The 23,386-nt window shown below is 47.0% G+C and overlaps 1 protein-coding gene and 1 non-coding gene across 2 annotated transcripts; both read right to left on the bottom strand.

Moving 5' to 3' along the window:
• Window positions 1-7,319: 7,319 nt before the first annotated feature.
• LOC120660132 (serine/threonine-protein kinase D6PK-like) lies at window positions 7,320-12,109 on the bottom strand. The gene is made up of 3 exons (XM_039938490.1): window positions 11,918-12,109; window positions 10,786-11,742; window positions 7,320-8,425 (listed from the first exon to the last, which is right to left on the bottom strand). Exons 2-3 carry the CDS (start codon window positions 11,637-11,639, stop codon window positions 7,564-7,566), a joined length of 1,716 nt encoding a protein of 571 aa, XP_039794424.1. The 5' UTR covers window positions 11,640-11,742; window positions 11,918-12,109; the 3' UTR covers window positions 7,320-7,563.
• Window positions 12,110-17,578: 5,469 nt separating this feature from the next.
• Window positions 17,579-17,685, bottom strand: LOC120663237. Its single transcript, XR_005670453.1, has one exon. It is a non-coding gene; the product is annotated as a small nucleolar RNA R71 (small nucleolar RNA).
• Between the last annotated feature and the right edge of the window lie 5,701 nt (window positions 17,686-23,386).

Raw genomic sequence — 23,386 nt, forward strand, 5'->3', positions numbered from 1 at the left:
ATATTCACATTTCATCTCAATTAGTATACTATGTCCGGTATCATCACCCTTCTTACTGATAATGCCTTCAAGTTACATAGAGTACCAGTGGTCATGGTGACAGATAGAGATAGAATCTTTACTAGCAATATGTGGCAGTCCCTATTCAAAGCCATGGATGTCAAATTACATCTGAGCATTGCTTACCATCCTCAAATAGATGGCCAATCTGAGAGAATAAATCAATGTGGAGAACTATTTAAGGTGTATGTGCTTCACTGCACCTAGAAGATGGGGTTATTGGGTATTTTTAGTTGAATGGTGGTACAACACTTCTTACCATACTTCTTTGAACATGACAACATTTCAAGCTCTGTATGGGTTTGCCCCACCAATGGTTGTTGAAGTCGTCCTACTTGATTGCCCCGATGACAATGCTAGAGCAATCATACAAAATAGGCAGTCGGCAACTCAAATAATCAAGGATACTTTGATTAAAGCTCAGTCTAGAATTAAGCACCAGACTGAAAAACATAGAACTGAGAGAGTGTTAGAAGCGCGGGACATGGTGTATTTGAAAATTCAACCATACAGGCACACTTCACTGAGACTGCACAATTCCTTGAAATTGCACTCAAAATTCTATGGGCCTTTCAGAATTTTGGAAAAAGTTGGAAATACAAAATCCTTTTACCTGACCACTATCACCTACATCCAGTGTTTCATGTGAGCCAGTTAAAGAAACATATTGGTCCCAAGGTTGTTCCCTCTAAAGAGTTACAATTAGTTGATGACAACGGCAATATCAAAGTCTCCATTTGTTATTCTGGAAAGAAGGATGGTTCCAAGAAACAATGAGCCAGTTGTTCAGTGGAAGATTTAGTGGACTAACCTTCCAGTAAGTGAAGCAACATGGGAAGATGCCAACTTCGTTACCAAGATTTTCCCTTCTTTCCATCCTTGAGCACAAGGATGCTTCGGGGGGGGGGGGGGTTGTCAGGAAACATATGCTTTAATTCAGTTTCTTCAATTTCATCATAAGTTAAGAAGTCAAGCTACAAGGTAGTCGGCACTCTTCAGAACGTTTCAACGACATTGTCTGGGTCGTCCGATGGCCATCTGAAAGATCGGATCGGGTGCTCTAGCCTAAGAGGGGGAGAGGGTGAATTAGGCAACTTAAAATCTTAACCTATGGCTCCAACTAAATTGCATAATATTAAACTAAAACATGCTATGTATATGTGCAACTACGGTTTTTCTAGTGTGAAACCCCTATCCCAAAAGAGATTAGCAACATATAGCCTTTTCTATCAAAATACTACTCTATGAAAGTAAAGTCACACAAGGAAGCTAGTATAAAATGCGGAAACGTAAAGAGCGGGATAGGAGGAAGCAAACTCTCGACGCGGGTGTTTATCCCGTGGTTCGGTTAGCCACAAAGACACACCTACATCCATGTTGTTGAAGCACTCACTAAGAGTATCGCTTCCCGGCAATCAAGTCTCTTCCGTGGACAAAATAGCGGTCACCTTGATCCAAATTTTCACTAAGGAGCTTCTCCACAAAGGATGGGGGTCTCCACGTCCCCCGCACAAGGTCGTTCACGCCGCTCCACACCAAGTCGGAGGGTCGTTGACGTTGCCGGCGAGCCTCAAAGCTCCAAGGGGCCGGCGCAACAAGATATCTTGTTGGTTCACTTAAGAACCGCAGCACAAGGGCTCAAAGCCTTGCTCTCTCACTCTCTAAAGAGCTAACCTAGCACTAACACTCTCAAATGTGTGCTAAGGACTAAGGATATGACCACTAAGCTCTTGGATGGCTTAGAGGTGTTCTTGGATGTGGGTGTGATGTCTCTGAACTCCAGCAACCTTGAAATGCCCGGGGGAACCCATATATATAGGCCACCAAGTCCATAGAGCCATTTGTAGCCGTTGGGCCTTTTCTGCGCAGAGCACCGGTTGCACCGGTGATAGGGCACCGGTGTAACCGGTCACTCACGGCTCTGAGCTAGCCGTTGGCCTTCCTGACAGCTGACGTAGTAGTCACCGGTTAGACCGGTGTCTTGGCATCGGTTCAACTAGTCTTCTCATTTTCTTCTCAGCTGACATGGCATTGCACCGGTGCATTGCTCCGATTCCCCATCGGTTCAACCGGTGCTGAAGACCTGCTTCTCGGCCGTTTGACATCGTCTCTGAAGGATAGTACGGTGAATGCACCGATGCCTCAACTTGGCACCACCGGTTCAACCGGTGCTACTGTAATTTCTTGACTTTGCCTCCATACACATTGTCCAATGCACCGATGCTTATGCGCTGGTTTATCCGGAGACCTCCGGTTAGACCGGTGCTTAGTCACCAGTTAAACTGGTGCAACTAACTTTGCATCCACTTGTCCAATTTGTCTCTGCTTTTTCACTATGGTTGAGTGTCTCAGCGGTGCATTGGACGCATCTATGTGGTAAATTGGACACATTGGATTTTATTCATGGGACCTAAAAATCCTATAAATATGATCTCACAAACTTGTTAGTTCCATTGATTATGTTGTCACACAATCACTAAAATCACAAACAATGGTCTAATGAGGCCATGTTCCTTACACCATCCAATGGCTTAACGAGAAGAGTATATTACTATCAATCTAATCGCATCTTCAGTTAATTATAAACTCTGTCATTTCAGTTAATCTTTGTTTAAGTTAATGACCAAGCCAACTGCTATTTAGGTTGGTCGAGACTCTGTAAGAGGGTATGCGGAAAGAAATTGGGAAAATTCCCTGTGTGGCCCTAGAAGAAATGACACTCACTTCTATGATCCTGCAAAGTTCGGCCTCCCTTCCTTGACCATGTTTTCATTTTACATCCCTTCTATGGCCCTACCGTGAGATCTCTAGCTAAACCCCAGTTAAGTGGCTGTGAAAAGACGAAAATGCCCTTGGGACAAACAACTAGGAATTGAGATCCCTGCCGCCAAGTCCCCGCTCCTCATCTTCGGCCTCGGCGTCAAGTCCCCGCTCTGGCGCTCCCTGCCACCGCCTTGTGCCTGGCCGCCGGCCGCCGCACTTGTCGCCCTCGCGGCTCGCGCAGGGCCGCAGGCAGGCCCGCAGCCGCAGGGGCAGCCAGGCAGGCTCCGGACGTCAGCCGCCGGTTGCGCGCGGCACGTCCCCCACCGCGCAGAAGCCGAGGCAAACTCGAGCACGCTGATTGCGTCGTCGCCGAGCCCTTCCCGGCCGGAATCGACTGATTTCCGGCAGGCCAGAAGCCCCGCCGTCAACCCCGACCACCTCGCCGCCGACCCCTGCTTCCAGCCTTCCTCCGCTCAATTCGAGCTCTCGGTGAGCTCCGTCGCGTCCACCTCTTTCTCACTGGCCCCCTTCCCATCAGCTCCCGGCGCCGCCACTGCCAGAACGCCGCCGCGGCTGCCGCACCGTAGACGCGCCCGTCGCAGGCGGGGTCCCCCGCGGCGTCCCGCTGCGCCACCGCGCGCCACCGTCTTGCCTGTCCGCCTTGCCTGATGCCGCCCGGCCATGTCGCCGGCGGGGAACGCCATGTCGCCACAGCCCAGCATGCGCGCTGTGCGCACGGCATCCAGCTCGCTGCCAAGGAGCTCCACCTTCTAGCTGGGCGTGGCCGCCATCACGTTCCTCCTCGTGGCGCAGCTCGTGGGCACCAGCGCCGTTGTAACCACCGCTGTGTGGCCACCACCACCGTCTGCCGCCGCCCGTGGAGTCTAGGGGCACGCGTCCCAGGATGGAGGAGAGTAACTCGGGCTGGAGGCGCAGGGGTGGAGGCGCTGATACGGGCATGTGGATGCTTGGATGGGCCTTCCGGGGGTATTTTAGTCCACAAAATTCAATTTCTCTTGTTCCACTAGGAATCAGGCTAACGTGTATGACGATATGGTCATAAAAGGATGTAAAATGAAACAATTGTCAAGAAAGGGAGGCTGAACTTTGGCCATATAAGAGAGCGCCATTTTTTCTAGGGCTACGGGGAATTTTCCCAAAAAAATACCCTAAGACATTGATAGGTTAGCAGTAGCACTAGGCCAAGCCAACCTAAGCTTTATCCTGTTTGGCGCCCGAAACAGCTGATTTTCTAAATTTCCCCTTCCTTCTCCTATTTTATGCGCTGGTTCTTCACACATTTTGAGAGTTTCATTTTTCCTACTAGAGCACCACGCGCTACAGTATCACGTTTCTACAGTAATCAGAAAAACATGTACTCGTGGAATATTCACTTTCCTGGAAAAAAAATTAGTGCATTCCCAAATCATATTCACAACCAAAATTGACATGTCTTCTACGTATTCGTGCCTTCAAAGCATTGAGACACCGTGTAGAAATTAAGTGTGAACTCTGGTGTATCTATGTTGTTTGGTCTATTACTTTCACTGATTCACCAGAAGAATAAACCTTGCCAGAAGAGCACTCAAATAAAATGCTCGGACGAGCAAAATGTCCACCAGGGTTGTATGTAGTTCAAGTATCAATTCAAGTTTGGGGACAAAAGCAACCTTCCTGCATTTGGGCGTAGTTCTTGCGATCCTGCAGAGCTGTGGTAACTACCACAATCAGGATCACAAAATCGTCCGTGCGTAACGGCGTAACCTTGAATAATCAATTGGCTCTGCACGAAAGCCAAACCACCGGCAGCTGCGGTCGACGCTTGGATGGATAGCCAGTTGGATCCTAGCTTTTTCTGATCCTTCCACCGACCACCATTCACGCTAGTCTTGCTGCAATCCTGGATTAGCATCCTGGCCCGGCTCCCCGCTCGGTGCCGATGACGGGCCGCCCCTGTGGCCCCTGCCCTAGCGCACCGGTGTCGTGGGAGCTAGGAACAGGCGGTCTGGACGCGGAACGTGGAGCCATCGGAGCTGGGGGCACGGCAAGGACGCGCGGCGAGATCCTGCGCGGATGCGGCCGGAGAGGCCTCCTCCGCCGGGCTCCACCGCCGCGACGGTGCCTCGGCGAGCGCGCGGTGGACCTCGGCGAGCGCGGCGGCCTGGCGAGCTCGTCGGACGGCATGCGCGAGCGCGGCGCTTGGCCTGCGCGGAGCGGCAGTGGCGGGCAGGGGAGGCCTGGCGGCCTGGCGCGGGGACCGCCTCCCGAGCGACGGCGAGCGGGGAGGCCGGGTCTTCTCTCCGGCGGAGCTGCTGCGGTGTCGGGGGCAGAGCGGCGGTGGCACGGTGTCGGGTGGGCGTGCGGAGGATGCAAACGCGAATCCAACGGCTGTTGGAGGTACGGCTTTGAGGAGGAAACGAAAAGTATTGTTCACGCGAGGCAAAGATGGATTTGCCTCGCGAGAATAGCACTTGTTGTTGGACTCAGTCTTACTGGCGGGGAATTTTGAAGGGGCGGCGGCAGCATCCTGGATGTGACCTGACGGCGGGGAACAGGAAGAAACGGCAGCGGAAGAAGAAAGGTCGGGGTGGGGCGTCGTGTTCTAATTTTTTTCGCAAAAAAAAAGTACTCCGCAACTCCACGAGCAGGTATGTTGTAACGTGGAAAATGTGGGGGTGTTTGGGAGTACTCCACTCTATGTTTTTAGCTCCACTTCAGAAAAGAATAAGCAAACACCTCTACCAAGTCCACTCCACTCCACTCCACCTTTTTTGTGAAGCTCCTCAAGAGGTGCTCCAACATTTTGTGGAGCTGTTGGAGTTGGGTGAAATTACCCACCATTGCCACTGATTACACAAAAAAACATTTCAACCTGGTCTATTTCGGTCAACATCTGCGGCCTTCTCCCGTCGCACCCCACTGGAGCCCCTCCTGCCGCTGGCCGGAGCTCCTTGCGCCGCCCGCCGGAGGTCCTCCAGCCGCCGCCCGAGCTCGGGGCCGTGATGCCGCCACCCACGGGCCCCCTCCCGCCGCCCGCCAGAGCTCAGGGCCGCGCTGCCGCCGCCCACAAGGGCCCCTCCCGCCACAGACAGAGCTCGGGGTCGTGCTGCCGCCGCCCACCAGGGCCCATCCCGTCGATTGAGCTCGCGTCCCCCGCGCGACCGGCCGTGGAAGCCACCAGGGATGGTGCCGTGCGGATCCGGGTGCGCCTCCCCAAGGCCGACGTCCACCCGCCGCTGCCCGAGCTCGGGGCCGCCCGCTGCAGCCCCTCCGGTCGCCGAGCCCGGGGCGCGCAGCCTCCTCCCGCCGGGCTGCACCGCTAGCACCTCCTCTGCCGGCCGGGACAAGCCGCCTCCGCCCGCAGTTGCGGTTAGCTCAAATGGGAAGAGGGGAAGAGGAAGAAAGGAACAGTGGGTTGAGGTTGAAGATGACCTGACAAATGGGACCCGCGTGGAAGTGAGAGGAGTTTAGATGGGCCTAGCTGGGCCACTGGTTGCACACTAGACTAGTGAGGTGTAGAGAACTGGGCTTATGAGAATGAGATTTATGGAGTGGAGCTCTCCCAAACATGATGGGAAAAAATTAATGTAGCGGAGCTAGAATTTGGAGTGGAGCTGTTTTTTTTTGGAGTGGAATGCTTCCAAACAGGCCTTACTCCGCAACTCCACGAGGAGGTATGAAAGAAAAATTTGGAGTACCAAGAGAAGCTCCTCAAAATCATTGGAGCTGGCATGAAAATTGGGAGTGGAGCTGGAATTCATGGAGTGGAGCTCTCCCAAACACTGCTCGTGCAATACTACACTAAGAAGTTATGAATCAAATCTACTAGTAGTTTTGCGGCCTCATGGAAAATAGTAGTGCATGAGCAAACCTCTCCAATTTTCAATAATATTCTATTAGACCTTAGGAACTTCTTATGGATCAAATCTACTAGTAGTTTTAAAATAGTAGTGCATGAGCAAACCTCTCCAATTTTCAATGATACGAGAACTATTAGACCTTAGGAAAATAGTAGTGCTTGAGCAAACCTCTCCAATTTGGTTTGCAAGATTGCATTTTAGGTTAGGAAAATAATATCGATTCAAAGTTATAAGTTAGCTTTGGGCACTCAAGTAGTCTCATCAATTCTAAGCCAGAGGATCTAACGACTAACGTCATTGGGGCTCGATCACAAACTTCTTTTATTTGTAGAGTTGGGAGTGGCATGGAAGAAGTCATACTGTAGAGACAGATGTTCATTGTTATCGATTAGACCTGAGCATTTTTAAGATCAAACAGCACAATGAGCATAGACTAATCTTAGTACTTGTTGAGTCAAAAAAAAAAAAAATCTTAGTACTTGTGCGAATTGCGATGAGTGACACAGGGCCAGCAGATGCCGAAAATCCATACCATTTTACAGGGCACGCAACTGCCACGACTGATACTCTACCATACTAACAAGGTGTGATGAGCTTCCAAGCACACTATACAGATTGTAAAATCGCAGCCGCATATGAAAGAAAAATGTTTCCATGTTATTGAGAGAACCTAGTGCAAGGTAACCAATGACAGATTACAAATTCCACCTGATAGAGGCTCCCATTTAATGAAATGGACTGAGAACCAAACTGAAAGAGAACGACACTAGGACCATATGCATCAACATATAAAGTTATTAGAATCCAGAGAAGAAGGAGAAGTCTAAGGGGAAAAAGATAAACTTTACAACTTGCACATGGGAGATCATAGATGACTCCACTAAAAGAACTCCAATTCAAGATAGTCTGAACCTTTCTCAGCTGCTGATGTAGCCTTCTGGCTTGACGAGGCTACTGAACGAGGGATCTCAACGGGTTTGGGGATATCTGGTGGTGTAGCACACCTTATCAATGCCCAGTTAACACCTTCGAAGAAGGGATGCTGTTTTATTTCTGTGGCTCCACGCTTATAAGCTAATCGATACTGCGGTTCCTTGATGAGCAACCCCCTAATAAGATCCCTTGCGGCAAAACTCACTACTGGTGATTCTGGGAACCTTAAGGGCTGTCCAACTACATTGAACAAAGTTGCCCTATTGCCAGAACCTTTGAATGGGGTCTTGCCAAAAAGAAGTTCATACAAGAATATCCCAAATGTCCACCAGTCCACGGCACTTCCATGTCCCTCGCCCTTTATAATCTCTGGTGCCAAATACTCATGGGTGCCAACAAAAGACATAGACCTTGCATCTGTCGGCTCTGCAACAAGCTCAGGTAGTGGTCTGACCTGATTTGCCAAGTCTGCCTTTGCCTTCTTCTCCTTTTTCTCTTTCTTGGACTTGGAGGAGAAAAAGCGAGGAGAGAAGCATGTGGTTGTCGTGACACAAGATGGCTGAATGCAGGCAGGCTCAATGCACACAGGCTGCACGCAGTAAGCTGGATTGCTCTTTTGGTTATCTGCACTGGGGTTAGAAGATCTGAGAAGTGTAGGGCTCACAGCACATCGGAGGGATAAATCAAAATCTGACAACATGATATGGCCATCTTCTCTCACAAGAACATTCTCTGGCTTCAAATCACGGTATATGATACCAAGCATGTGCAGATATTCAAGAGCCAAAAGAACCTCTGCTACATAAAACCTGCATAAATTTCAACATCAACGCAAGTTCTTAAAAAACTGTAGTTGTCCATGATACAAGAATCAGGGCAGCATATCATGCTAAATACCAAGAAAGAATAAGAATATTATTCTATAGCATCAAAATCGGTGGACATATCAAAGCAACAAGAAACTGTCAAAAACAGCATCGTTTAAGAAAGAAAAAGAAAGTGAAGTTCCTTTACGCACGTCCACCTGATATAATGAAATGGTGGGGAAACAATTGAGCCTGCAAACTAGTAATGAATATCTCAAAAAGTTAAAAGGGAAAAGGGGGGATCAACACGAGACGAGCAAGATAGGTTTGAAAGGTTATTAGAATAAAGGCTTCACACACAGTTCATCACAAACACACTAAGTATCAAAACACAGCACAGGGGGGGCAAAAGGAATCGCACAATAACAATAAGATTTGCTAAAGAACTTGATACGTGTGCTGCAATGTCACCAAAAAAAAATTGAGAAACTAAATTAGGTGGAAGACACGGCCGTAATGTTCATGATCCAAAGACATGCCAGGCCATTTAAATCAAGACATGATTTAAAATCCAGAATGAAGATTCCAACCAGCCAAAAATGGGTACTACCTCCATCCTAATATGTTTGATGTTTGTTGAACTAACCAACATCAAGCATTCAAGAATGGAGGGGTACAATTATAGATTACAAGTCCATTTTCTATTATTTATATTTGTAAAGCTAAATAGTTTATAATATATAGAAGTATGCGAACAGGTGCCTAGCCGATTGGTTAGGTGGCCTCAGTAGCACTCCTCAGGTCCTAAGTTCGACTCCTGATGGGGAGTGAAATTCAGGCTGGGGTTAAAAAAATTCCCTCACCTGCCTACATGCCTAAGCACATGGAAAATAGGTCCCAACCCAGGTCAAGTTTTTTTTTTAATATATGGAAGTATTTTACATGTCATTTTCAGAAACCAATCTAAAAATCAGGTGCGTCTGTTGTAAAGGAAATTAAGAAATTCAATTAAACATTTCACTGAAAACGCATTACACAAACAAAAATACCATCATTTATATTATACCACATCTACTATCAGAATAAAATGCCATGCTAATATATATTTTAGGGACTACATAACTAGTGCACATGGATGAATTTTTTCATTGGAGTACAACAACAATCATATGATTCATATCAAATGGAGAGAAGAAAAGAACAGAGCCCAAATTAACCAAATGCAATAGGAGAGAAACCACATTAACTTGCAAAGCACTTCTTGGTTGACAACATAAAAAAGGTATTGAGTTGCATGCACCGACCAGTTCAACCCAAAAGCCTAAGCTGATGGGGAAAGGTGGGCAATTCACTTATACTCCAACACTCCCTCTCACGTGCAGGCTCCCCCAGGCCGCAAACGTGGAATATTGGAGTGGGCAGCAATTTATTTATTAAATTGTGCCAGCCAGGATTCGAACTCGAGACCTCTGGCTTTGATACCATATTGAGTTGCATGCACCAACCAGTTCAACCCAAAAGCCTAAGCTGATGGGGAAAGGTGGGCAATTCACTTATACTCCAACAAAAGGGAACACAGAAAATTGATAAATAGATGAAATTGATATATCAGAATTGTATCAAAACTGGAACGATCTGAAAATCCAAGACCCAAGAATCTCATTCAACCACCAAGTCATTGCCATATAAAATGCTGACAGGTCTAATGATTTCAGTATTTTGTTGCTCCGATGCACCTTCACTTTTTACAAATATCAGGTAAATTCATCCTTTTGGATTTTGATTCCAATAAACATATAAGCAGCACTCAATTTTCAACAAGCAAACAACAAATAGGAACAACTAAATTTCAATGGTTCCTTGGTAACATCAATCATTGAAAGATGACCCACACAAAAGAAAGCACTTCCCTGTAGAAATAATAGACTCGGAGCAGCCATACAGTTCACATAACCCAAAACTTATCATTCAATGTTTAACAGGATAAGAGTAAATGTCCAAAACAAAGAAAGCTAGCTAAATTGCAAAAACTGGCACATAAAAGGAAACAGATTTTATAACTTTCACATATTTGAAATGATGGGAAGAACAATATGAGCACAGCACCAAAGTGAGGTACGATGCTGACAGTTATCCTCTAATCAGGCATTACTATGTAATCTTGTCTAATTAAACATAATATCATCCATACTAATGATTACATAGTAAGAACAAAAAACTTAGACGTTACCCTCTAATGGTTGCCCAGGCAATTCGAATCACAATATTTAGAATACGCCAAATGAGTGCTTTATAAAAGAATGAATAAAAGACTTTCCATTCATAGCTGCCAAACAACAAACTATTGGAAACAAGGCACTTACTTGGCAGCTTGTTCAGGGAAATACTTGCCAGGCTGCTTTTGCCTTAGGGTATGCAGGTCACCTCCAGGGCAGAACTCCATCACCAAGCATGAGAACTTATCTGTTTCAAAGTGAGTGTACAATGTTGGAAGAAAAGGATGGTCCAGGCACTGCAATATCTCCCTTTCAGTCTGTGCCCTCAGCAGCTTTTTGCGGCTTGCTAGAGATGTCTTGTCCATAATTTTCATAGCAAAGTAACATTTCGTGCCACTAAGCTCTGACAAATACACGCTGCCAATGTCACCACAGCCAAGCCTCTTGAGCAGCCTGAAATGACTTAGACTTACTGAGCCTTCTTTCGCTCGGACCGCCTGAATCGCTTCCCACTTTGAGTCATTGGACTTGTGAGGCTTGCTGACACTGCTGCATATACTGCTGCAGGTGCTCTCATCGCTCACATCACTGCCACCACTCGCCCGATAGAGGCTACTCTTGCCACTCTCAACCATATCAGCAGCTTGGTCGCTAACCTTGGCGCTCCCGCTGGCTTTGGACAGGCTGCTTTCCCTGTCACTGCATTTAGCAGACACAGAGCTATCCTTAACGCTTCCCCGTAGGGAGCTCTTCTCAGCATCTTCACTGTCATCCAGCTTCAAAGAACCATCAGCAGAATTGCTGCTTTCTTTGACCCCACTGGATGTAGGCGCATCGCTGGTCATGATTTCACATGGCGAAGCGGGCCCCAATTTGCTGGCGTTCTCAGCCGAGTCCTTGGACTGCCCTTGGCAAGTCAATGGTGCGGCGTTACTCTTACCCGCGACGGTTTTGTCGCATTTCTTCTCCGCGACGACCTCAGGGGCGGCAGTCGAAGCCATCACAACAAGGACGCAATCGAGAGTTCCCTATGGAGACCACCACGCCCTTCGTCCCATTGCCGCGGGCGACCAACCAATCACGAACCACGAAGGCAATCCGATCCTGCCACAGAGATTGCGCGCAGATTAGGATGGGGGAAGGGAGATGGATCGATGAACTGATCACGAAACCAATCGAGAACCCAGAAATGCCCAAATAACAGTCGATGGATCTGAGACTGGAGGGGTTTACTCGAGGAAACCGGAGGCAGCACGATGGAGAGGAGAGGACTGCTTACCGAGTAGGTGTGACCTCGGGGGAGTTCTCCGCCGCCACTCGCCTCCGCCTCCTCCGCCGCCGCCGGTGGGTTCGGGAGGGGATCGAGGAGGGTGGTTCCCCACGAAGTGGTGGTGGCAGCACAGTGGAAGGGCGAAATCAACGGGAGAAACCTAAAAAGAAAAATGGGGAATGGATTATGGACTCCGATGGAAATATCACGTGCAGCCTTATATTAAGACTGAAATAAATAATGTAGTACAGTTAGGCCCCGTTTGATAGAGTTTTAGTATTTTCTATTTCTTTACCGATCCTCGTTTAACTTATTTTTAAAAAATAATTCTAGCAAATTAGTTCAACTAAATATGAGATTGGAAGATGCAACATATATATAGATATAGATAGGTTGGTGTCATTTTAAAAGGCCAACGTCCTTGGTCATCGGTTCGAAGGTGGCATGCAGGTCCTTCGATTTGTCTAGCTTTGATTTATTACGAGATTACATATTTACATGAACTCCCTCCGTCCCTAAATAAGCGTCGCCGTTGGTGTGCGTGTCACAAATTTGACTCGATTTGTAGTAAATATGTGCAATATTTGAGTCTCCAAATAATTTTGTTAAAAACTAGATTCAAATATCTTTCCAGTGATAATTGATACTAATTATGTATCATAACTATTAATATCTTTTAATATAAAATTAATCAAAGTTATTTTTCGGAAAGCGCAAACAACACTTGTTTAGTAACGGAGGGAGTATGTATCATCAAAATGTCCACAAGTACAATAAAGCTTATCTGGTTTTGATTATGATTCACTTGCATATTGGTATCCATTCGATGCTACAATATTTAGCCAATGAGCCATGCAATAAAATCATCAGGCCACCTCTACTAACCAAATATTAGCCTTGTTTGGTTTTTTTTGGAACATTCTGGAATGCACATGAAATACTAAATTAAATTTATTTACAAAATTTTGTCAAGGATTTTCATGAAAAATTTTGCGAGGAATCTAATGACGGTAATTAATTAATGATCGGCTACAGTGATGCTACAGTGATCATTCTCTAATCATGTGGTCGAAGGCCTCATTAGATTCTTCAGGGTTCCTAGTGCAGGAGTTATGAAGTTGGTTGTAAATTGACTTTATTTAACACCCCTAATTAGCGGTCGAAGTGCATTCTAGTATATTATAAAGACAAATCAAACAAGACCATTTTAATTCTACAGTAATAAATGGATTTGTATAGCATTTACAAATTTTTTGTAGAGCCAGCGGATCCTTACAAGTACACAAAGCTTTCCCTATGCTACACTATTTTTTTTTCTAGGAGGGCTACCATATGCAAGAAGCTATTCGGAATAATTGAATTAACCAGAACATCGCCTTGGGGGACTTGCAGCCGGCCGCGCCGCCGTCGCTTGCCAGGCCTCTGCCTCCTCGTGCACGGTAACAACCACTGCAAAAAAAAAAAAAAAAAAAAATCTTCTACGCTTTTTAGCTAGACCTAAAAGCAGTGATAAAAAAAGATAACCATTTAGTGAGTACACCCACACGGGCAACGGTGCGACACCCACAACTTCTCCGTTATTGGTGCATGTTGCATGTTGATGTTTGTTAGCGACCAATTTCAAATGTTAATTTGATCATAAAATCTTTAGAGTTTAAATATTTAAGATGCACATTTATTTTAAATAAAGTAAAAATCTATTATGCTCTTAGAAACTATACAATATTAGGAAAATGACTACAACGCAGGTTGTAAAGGGCCTTGTGATTCACGGGAAAAATCGTCGACCAATCAGAGCGCAAAATTTAGGCTCACATGGATCAAAGGGCCCACATGCAGTACCAAACCGACTTACCAGAAGTCCGGCACGCGGGGAAATGATAAGAGGACATGTGGGTTTGCTTTTGAGCAAAGGGGAGCCGATGGGGCCCACCTGCCAGGGCCCGGCCTCCACCGGCCTATCCCTTTTGCAAGAAGCTTCCTCCCTCCTTCCTTAAGTCGGTTCCAAATGCCTGGGAAGCTGTGAATCGGCGTAAGACCCTCTGTTGGTTCTCACTATAAATATGAGAAGGGGGTGTAAGAATGAGGCAAGCACAAGTTGAAGCTCTAGCTCCATTTCTCTCTTGAGTAGTTCTAGGCTTGTGGAGTTTAGGTGAAGTAGTTGTCAGTTCGGCGGACCTGCTTCGGAGAAGAGGTATGGGTTCGCTACTATTTCTCTTTTGTATTGTTCGGTCATGTATACTTGACTTATCTTATAGTTATTTATATTTGCATAATTTATGTCCTGCGGTGTCAGACATATATTTCCTGATTAGTTTACTTTGTTACTGTTAATGGTCATTATATTCCTATTTTGACCGCCAACAATTGCAAATAATAAAGAAACTTGAAGTAGTTGGGATATAAAGTTTATTTAAACTAATGGGTTCCACGAGTTTTGGTGGTTTGAGATGTTTTGCAGGACTATGCTGAAAATACACAAGAAACAACGCTTAATGGAGCATATGCAATAATGGTGAAATATTGATATAATATAACACCATTATAAATATTATCAAATGCCAAATTGGACACCACCATGTTGAATAGCTCATCGAGATGATCGAAATGGACACTTGGATCACCCAATTTGAAATCCGGACGAAAAAATTATGCCTCCGGAAAAATCACCGACGAGGCCCTGCCTGGCCGGTTAGCCTGATATAGGCCGGCAGACTTGGACAAGGCCGGTCGGCCTGGCACCTCCCCAAAACACTTGCCACTCATCATCATAGCCTTGGGGACTCACCAATGGACCCCCCAAACACTTGGGAGGCAAGCTAGAAGTGAAAGTAAGACCGAAAGGCCTCATATGTCCCTCCGATGGGCTCCCGAAATGGGCACTCGATGTTGGGATGATCATCCAAGTATTGGAGCTGCACCTACATGCAAAGAAACACAAGTAAAATTAATGCCAACCATTGGATGGAAGATAACACAAGTTAATGGATGGATGAGCTTGTCACATGGATCAAAGGACCCACCTTCCGCATGAATAACGTCCAACCGACTCAAAACTGCCTTGGAGGAGTTACTACACGTCGTCCATCACATAATGGTGGTTGATCCGACGCCTGACGAAGGAATCCCAGACTGGCCGGCCTCACCTAGTCCGACCGGCCTCACTTTTTAGCCGTTCGGACCAAATCAAGTTGGTAGTTGCTCCAACCAACGTTGCAAGAAAGGATATGGGGGGCACGAGCGAAAATCGGAGGACCCTAGGCCGGCCGGCCCCACTTTGCAGCGTCTCAGGCTCAACTTCGCATGGAAGTTACGTCAACCGACCCTCTTGCATTGTTGACGGCCATAAATTCACATTCTAGCCGTCAACTTCTCGGAAATAACATGAGCTTTACACTATGTTCTATTCATATTTTGTTTATTTCTAACGAGTTCCACAAGTTTTGGATGAGTTTTGCTTTCAGGAACAAATGCACCAAAAATGGACAGAAATGGGCAAAAACCTAGGCCGGGCGGCCTCTCCTAGGCCGGCCGGCCTGGCACCTCTAAGGACACGGTCCCGGCTTCGATCCAATGGCAATGTGGCACAATCATGATGCTCTGAGTCAAGGATTGGGTCTCGGTTTAATCGAATGGACCAAAGGGCATTGGCATTGATCCAAAGACCCACAAGGCAGCACAAGATCAAGTGAAAATCAGTGACCCACTTTCCTGGAGACAGCGCAAATGTGGAGTGACACGTCGGCGCAACAGAGGGCTGAGTTGGGCCAGAGAGAGGCCGGCCAGCCTCCAACTGTCAGCGTTCGGGCAACGCAACGACTACCGACTTCAGGAGGCAATCCAGGACGTCTGTGCAAAGGCGGTGGCCAGATGGCCGAAATCCCAGGTCGGCCGGCCTATGGGAGGCCGATCGGCCCCACATTGTAGCGTCTCGCGTCCCGGCTTCGCATGGAAGACAAGTACACCGACCTTACCTGTTTACAACTGACGCTATGGGGATTAACTGCCAGAACTGACCTTGGAAGGGCTATAAATAGAAGCACCATCCATCACTTCAAGACACACACCATTGGAGCTCTTCTCTCTTCACTTGTACTTTCTAGAGTAGGTTAGTAGCTTGGGAGTTAGAGTCGAGTCGAGCTTGCTCGGGATTCCGGAGTCGTAGGAAGTCTGGTATAGCTCTTGTATCTTTCTTTTGACGTTATCAATATAAGTTATCGTCTTTACTTTTCTGAGTTAGCTTTACCTTCCGCTATCTTTTATTTACTCGAGTCTGAGTGTCCAGCTCGAGCGCGGAAGTTTTCCTTTAGCTTAGACTAAGTTATCCTTCTTAGTGATCGGGATCTTATCTTACGGGTTTTCTCGCCCGGACTAGAGTATCTCAAGTTAGTGCTCTAGGTTGAGGGGGATTTCTCTCGAAGGCCTCGAGAGAAATCCTAACACCAAGTACAGACATGGTGTCTGATCTTAGTGTTAGCTAGAAAGTGTGTTCCACCCCACGGAACCGTTGTGGTAGTCGGTAGGTGGTGACAGCCCTATCCGTCCTTTGTAGTCCACCACGTTCGGGTGTTTTCATAGCAGTAGTGCAGGTTGCCATTGGACTCCCCTCTCATTCCTTTCTGAAGTCCTTCCTCTTCTAGCCGCTGAAGTAAGCTCTGCTTTCCCGAAAACTAGTTAGGTGTTTAGTCTGATCTAGAGAGGCTAGCTCGATAGTTCAGAAGTGTATCATGTGTCTTATCTCGCTCGTTGTCCTCCCAGCTGCTACCTCTCTAAGGAATTGAATCTCCGTGTGTCACTCAGTCATTGTCTGGCCATTTATCTCACTCACCTATCTGGCTTACCCCCGTCTAGTCAGTCGGTCGATCAAGCTAGTACGGTTATCATTCGATTTACGATACTCTTTACCATAGTGCTTCCCTGAGGAAAAATATGATACCCTGGAATACTCCAAGGTGAAGTGCTACAACGGTGATTCTGTGCGCTTGCAGAATAACTATTCTATCGGGCATAAGGAACGCCAACAAACATTTTTGGCGCCGTTGCCGGAGAAGCAATTGGCTAAAGATATCGTAGATAGTTTGATAAACTCTACTAGTTTGTCGCCACTAACCCTAGCAGGCTTACCATTGCTCTCTCTATCTTTTGATCGATGCAGAGCAGTGCATGACCGGTTTCGACCTACCAAGTAACTTCAACCCAAATCCTGAAAGAATTGGGAGAATTGTGAGATGCTGCGTCGTCCCACCTCAGAAGAGACTCACTTGGCCCTTTAGTTCACCCTCCACTTCAGCATCCTCATCCATGGCTCAGAAGATTCTTCGTCAGTTTTCTGCCCCGTCCAGTAACCACATTCCTACTGGATTGAACGTCAACCAAGCCGGCAATGACGACTTTGAGCTGAAGACTGGACTCGTGAACATGGTCCAAGCAAGTCCGTTATGCGGAAAGGCATCCGAGGATGCCAATGCCCATCTCCAGAACTTTCTGGAGGTGAGTAACACCATTAACCCCAGAGGAACTACATTGGATATCGTCCGCCTTCGGCTGTTCCCGTTCTCACAGGTCGGGAAGGCCAAGACGTGGTTCTATTCCAACAAGGAAGCTTTCACCACATGGGAAGCTTGTTCAAATGCATTCCTAGCAAAGTACTTTCCAGTAGGCAAGACCAATGCCCTCCGGAATAGGATCACCGGAATTCAACAATTACCGGATGAGAGCATTCCGGAAGTCTGGGAACGTCTCCAGGAATACATTCAAGCATGCCCACATCACGGCATAGAAGAGTGGCTGATTATTTAGAACTTCTTCCATGGCCTGAATCAGCAAGCCCAGGACCATGTCGATGCAGCAGCGGGCGGTTCCTTCCTTTCTCTCGACATTGCGAGAGTGAAGACGCTGATTGACAAGATAGCTTCCAACCAGAGTTGGAAAGAAGAAAGGCAGCCAGTCCATCCCAGGGGCGTGCATCAGATCGATAGTATCGACATGTTAGCTGCCAAAATGGTACTTTTGATGAAGAAGCTGGAATCTCCACATCAGGAGGTTAATCAGGTTTCAGAATCTCGTATGACATGTGAAACATGTGGCGAGACTAGGTACTCGGGCAACTCATGCCCATTAACTCAAGAGGACGCAAACTTCGTCGGGATTTCGTCCTCAGCAGGGTTGGAACTCCAAGCCCAACCTCCCCTTCGGTCAACAACAAGGTATGAATTTTAATAATAGTTTTCGACCCACATTAAAAGACCTACTGTACGGCCAAAAGCAAATTAACGACAACATTAGTAAGAAATTCCTTGCTAATGACAAAATTTTGGAGTCCATGGCTGCACAGCTAGAGGAATTTAATTCCATTATTAAAAACCAACTGAGCTTTTAACAAGATAATAGAAACTAAAGTAGCTCAGCTTGCATCTTCTTGTCCTAACATTAACACAGGGAAACTGCCCGGGCAACCGGAAGTAACCCCGAAAAAAATGTTAGTGCGGTGACCATGTGTGGTGGTAGGACCACGCAAGAGCCACCTTTTCCACATGATGCAGGAAAGTAGTGGAAGACCGTAACCGCTAGCCATACCGAAGTTGAAGATGAAGTGCAGGAGGAGACCGATGAATCCAACACATCTGCTACCCAGGAAGACCCCGTGGAACCCCCTAGAACTTCACGGGACTATCATGACACAACCGCTTTACCGTTTCCAGAGCGGATAAGGAAGCCTGTGGGCGACGAACAATTCGGCAAGTTTGTCGAGGTAATAAAGTTGTATGTAAATATACCGCTTCTTGATGCTATGTAGGTACCCACGTATGCCAAGTATATCAAAGATATTCTTGGAAACAAGCGGACGCTGCCCACCACCGAGGTCGTGCAGTTAACAAAAGAGTGTAGCGCTGCTATACTCGATCCTCTCCTGGTGAAGAAGAAAGACCCAGGCTGCCCTACCATCACTTGCTCAATCGGGGCCCAACACTTTTCGAACACCCTCCGTGACTTAGGAGCAAGCGTCAGTGTCATGCCAAAGGTAGTTTACGACAAACTTAACCATCATGCACTTGCCCCTACTACCATGTGTTTGCAGCTAGCGGATCAAACGGTCCGCTACCCCACGGGAATAGCAGAGAACATTCCGGTGAAAATCCGGAATTTCTTCATTCCCGTCGACTTCGTCGTGCTTGACATGGAAGTCGACACCAAGACGCCGCTCATCCTGGGTAGGCTGTTCTTGAATACAGCAAACACCCATATCGATGTTGGAGCTGGAAAAATTCAGCTCAACATCAATGGTCAGAAGGAGAAGTTCGCCTTCAAACCGAAGGTCGAACAATGCTCACAAGTCAAGGAGGTCCACCGGAAAAACAAACCCAAGAAAGAGGCGAAGATCCATCACTTCCCAACATTGAAGCCCTCATTGAGTTCATAGAGAGCCCGCGGATTCAGGAGGAAGCGAAGCAAATCAAGCTTCACAATCAAAGGAATGCCAAACGAAGAATCCAGCCCAAGAAATTTCTAGAGTCACAGAAGACAAAGGTCGAAACACCACCCACACCTAAGAAAGTGTGGCGGAAGAAAGTGTCATCGCCAAAGACTCCATCCGGCGACGACAACCAAACCAAAGGAATGGAGAGTCCGGCTCCGGACTCTAAACCCGAGCCCTCGCCATGAGGTACGTGGCACATATACATCATTGCATTGCATATAGGATAGTTTAATTTTTCCTTGCATAAATTTCTTTTCCTTTTGCATAAGCATGTTTGAAAATTAACTAATGCATGTTTAAAATTCTAAAGTTTGCATCCATAGAACTTCACAGAAAAACCTCGAAAATTCTTGGCCGAGTACAAGGCCGGCCGGCCCCACCTAGGCTGGCCGGCCGCACTTTCTTTTCTCTGGCAGGGGCAGCAGGGAGTGGGTTCTTTGATTAATCATGAAGCAAAGACAAAAGGAGGAGCACTGAACGTGCAGGAGGCAGGCCGCGCGGCCCCATACAGGCCGGCCGGCCTCTGCCCTCCACTTGAGTGCCATCACCACCGACGAAGGCACGTTACCTGCAGGTCTAGGGGCATAGGACGACGGCGTGGCTCGCTGGCCGCCGCGCAGGGGCCGATCGGCCTGTCCCAGGCCGGCCGTCCTGGCCCTGGCGCCAGGCTATAAAAGCCGACGAGCTCGACGTTCCTCGGTGCACCACAAGCTCAGGTTCAATTGCCTCAGCCCGAGCACTTTCATCTCTTTTCCCTTCCTTGAGTTTCTTTGCTTAATTGAGCTCTATTGAGTTGATTAAGTAAAGAACTTAAGTGCCAGCTCACCCCAAAAATAAATAAAACTTGAGTAGTAATTAGTGAAGTTCATAAACCAGAAAACACAAAAATATTTCCCCTCCAAATAAAATCATGGCACGCTGAACGTTGAACGTTTGTGGTCGTTTAACGCCCCGCAAGAACGACTAACACTAACGCTAACCCTCTTCTTAACTCCTTGATTCCTTCGGGTATTGCTTGTACTAATCTTTTGCAGGCACCATGCTGAATCGAGCCAAGGAGAAGGTCAAGAAAGTACTCTCGAGAAGGTCAAGAAGCTCGCGGAGTTTGTCTTCTTCCCGGGATAACATGTCAGTCGACTCCAGTCACCGTTCACACGCATCCCGGGAAGAAGAAGAAGTTCCCACTGTCCCACGAAGCCGTTTCCGCATCAGGATCCTGACGATGGTTGAACAAATTGTCGTCAAGAACGACTACGGACGGCAAGCACTTGAGCTACTGAAGAGGCAGACTTACGGCCATGCAAGAGGTGCTCTTTACCATAGTGCTCCCTGAGGAAAAATACAATATCCTGGAATACTCCAAGGTGAAGTGTTACAGCGGTGATTCTGTGCGCTTGCGGAATATCTGTTCTATTGGGCATAAGGAACGCCAACACCCGTCGTCGCTGCGGGATCCGCCGCACCCCTGCCAGATCTGCCCCGCCGACCGCACGCCGCGTCCTCCCACCGCCGCCGAGCCTGCGGCCACCGCCGTTGCTGTGATCGTCGCCGCCGTCCCCAGGCCGGATACGCTGCGCCCCGACCGGATCCGCCACGCCCCTGCCCGGATCAGCTGCTAGCCTCCTGGATCTGCTGGTGGAGGTGCTTGGCCGACCGGTGGAGGTGCTGGCTACCATCGACATGGAAACGCCAGGGGTCGAGGTGGCGCCGCTGCCCGCTGGCCCCAGATCTGTCATCGGTGGAGGCGCTGGCACGAGCCCGCCTGTAAGCATCTAAGCCCTCTAGGTTTGTTTCGGTGATTAATGACAACCATTATTGTGACTAATGAGTTTGTGCAGCTTAATGAAATATTATCGCTCATTTAGTCATATGTTAAAGAGGCCCTTCAATTTCATTATTCAAAAAGGCGATCTCCGTATTCAACTCAAGTATGTAACAAGACTAAGGATCTTTCTAGTCCTAAGTGTCACAAGGTTGAGAAGGACACTTAGGTTAGTATAGGTTTTATAGTTTTGTAGAGATCACACTATTAAGAGGGGTTAAGGCCAAGTAACTTGAGCATGGACATGGTCAATCAAAAATGGATGCACACTATGGTCACTCAAGTTCTAAGAAGTTCAAATAAGTGGTTTTCAACTTATATCTAAAGAATATTTGAATTTCATTCAAGACTCAAATCAGAAAAGGCAAAATCAGAAAAAGTCTATACACCGATTTAACCGACGACTCCAACTTTCTATACGTCGGTTAAACGCAGTTATCAGAGTCTGGACAAGTTCATACACCGGTTAAACCGACGGTATTTGAAAATTAACGTTAGTGCAGTTGTCCAGAACGTTGGTTTTCTAGGGTGTTTCAAGGTTACATTCACCGGTTAAACCGACGATATTTGAAATTAACGTCGGTGCAATTGTCCAGTGAGTTGGTTTTTCCAGGGATTTCAGAAGTTATACTCACCGGTTAAACCGACGATGGATTTGAGTTAGCATCGGTGCAGTTGTCCAGAGAGTTGGTTTTTCAGTTGATCAGTGGACAACTACACTCACTGGTTAAACCGATGATGCGTCGGTTAATATGCCCGAGTTGTAACGGCTAGTTTTCCAAATGGGCAGTTTACATTCATCGGTTAAACCGACGATGACTTTTGGAGGACCGTCGGATTAACCGGCGTTGCGTACTTTTCTGGCAGCTTTTCTCCAACGGCTCTATTCGTGTGAGCTGCCTATATATACCCCTCCAATGGGTCATTTTGAGGTGTCTTGACACCAGGCAACATTCATACACCCATACTATTGTTGAGAGCCACCTTGAGCTTCATATTCCACACATTTGGTCATTCAATCATTCAAGAAGCAAGACTAAGGACTTGAGTAGAGAGAAGCTTGTGTGCATCCGTTCTTGGTGATCGGCTCTTGCTCAAGTGAAGGCCCTAGCTTGTTACTCTTGGTGATTGGCAGCACCTAGGTGATCTTGGTGATTGAGGTGTTTCTTCCGGAGCTTGCCAAGGATTGTGGGAGCCCGAAGAAGTTATGTACGTGGCTTGAGCTCCACCACGCCGGGATGGTGAACGGAGACTTAGTGAGCGCCCTAGTCTCGGTGACTTGGGAGGTGACAAGACTCTTAGTGAGTGTCACAACGTGGATTAGGGGTGTGTGCCAACACATCGACACCACGGAAAAAAATCCGGTCGTCTCTTGCCCACTCTTTACTTTCAAGCACTTACTTTCATGCAATTATTCATGTGCTTGACCTTAGAGATCATAACTTAGCTCTACCTTACTTAGTTTCATATCTTGTTATATCCTTTATAGCTTGTGTAGTTTGCTTAAGTTAGCCGGTGGGTGAATTGAGACTTACTAGTATTGCATAGGTTAAGGTTGCTTTACTTTGTCTTAGAAATTTAAAAAAGGCCCAATTCACCCCCCCTCTTGGTCCATCGATCCTTACACCGCCCGCTCGCTCTCTAGAGGGAGAATGAGAGCGGCGGCGGGTTGGGCAGATTGAATGGAGAGAGAGGAGGGGGGCAGCCTAATCCCGGTAACAGCGCCAGAAATGCCTTGACATTTTATAAAGCAATTACTAGGGGAAAAAATCTATTCATGAACTATGGATCGTTTCGTAAGCGCACGGAATTACTGGTGTAGCATTTTACCCAGAGAGTATTCTGGGGTATCATTTATACTTTCGCAGGGAAGGTGGCAACTAAGTTGTGTAGACATGTAAATGAACTGATTGCAATGGAATATTCAATTGCATAAACAGGGGTAAGATAAATATTGGATAAAAGGTAGTGTGACACACAACTGAACTTAGCTTAAGTAAAGATAAAAAGGGCAGGAAGCTAGGCAGAAGTTAGCAGATCAGGTCTCTAATGTACTTACATTAATTATATAGTTTTACTAAGCGTTTTATATTTTACACGTGGTTAGCCTAACTCTAGTTAGCATACTACTGCCTAGCCATCACAGCATTTTATAACCTTTCTACCTCTAACCGAACGT

The sequence above is a fragment of the Panicum virgatum genome, chromosome 2N (assembly GCF_016808335.1).
Source record: "Panicum virgatum strain AP13 chromosome 2N, P.virgatum_v5, whole genome shotgun sequence".
Lineage (NCBI taxonomy): Eukaryota > Viridiplantae > Streptophyta > Magnoliopsida > Poales > Poaceae > Panicum > Panicum virgatum.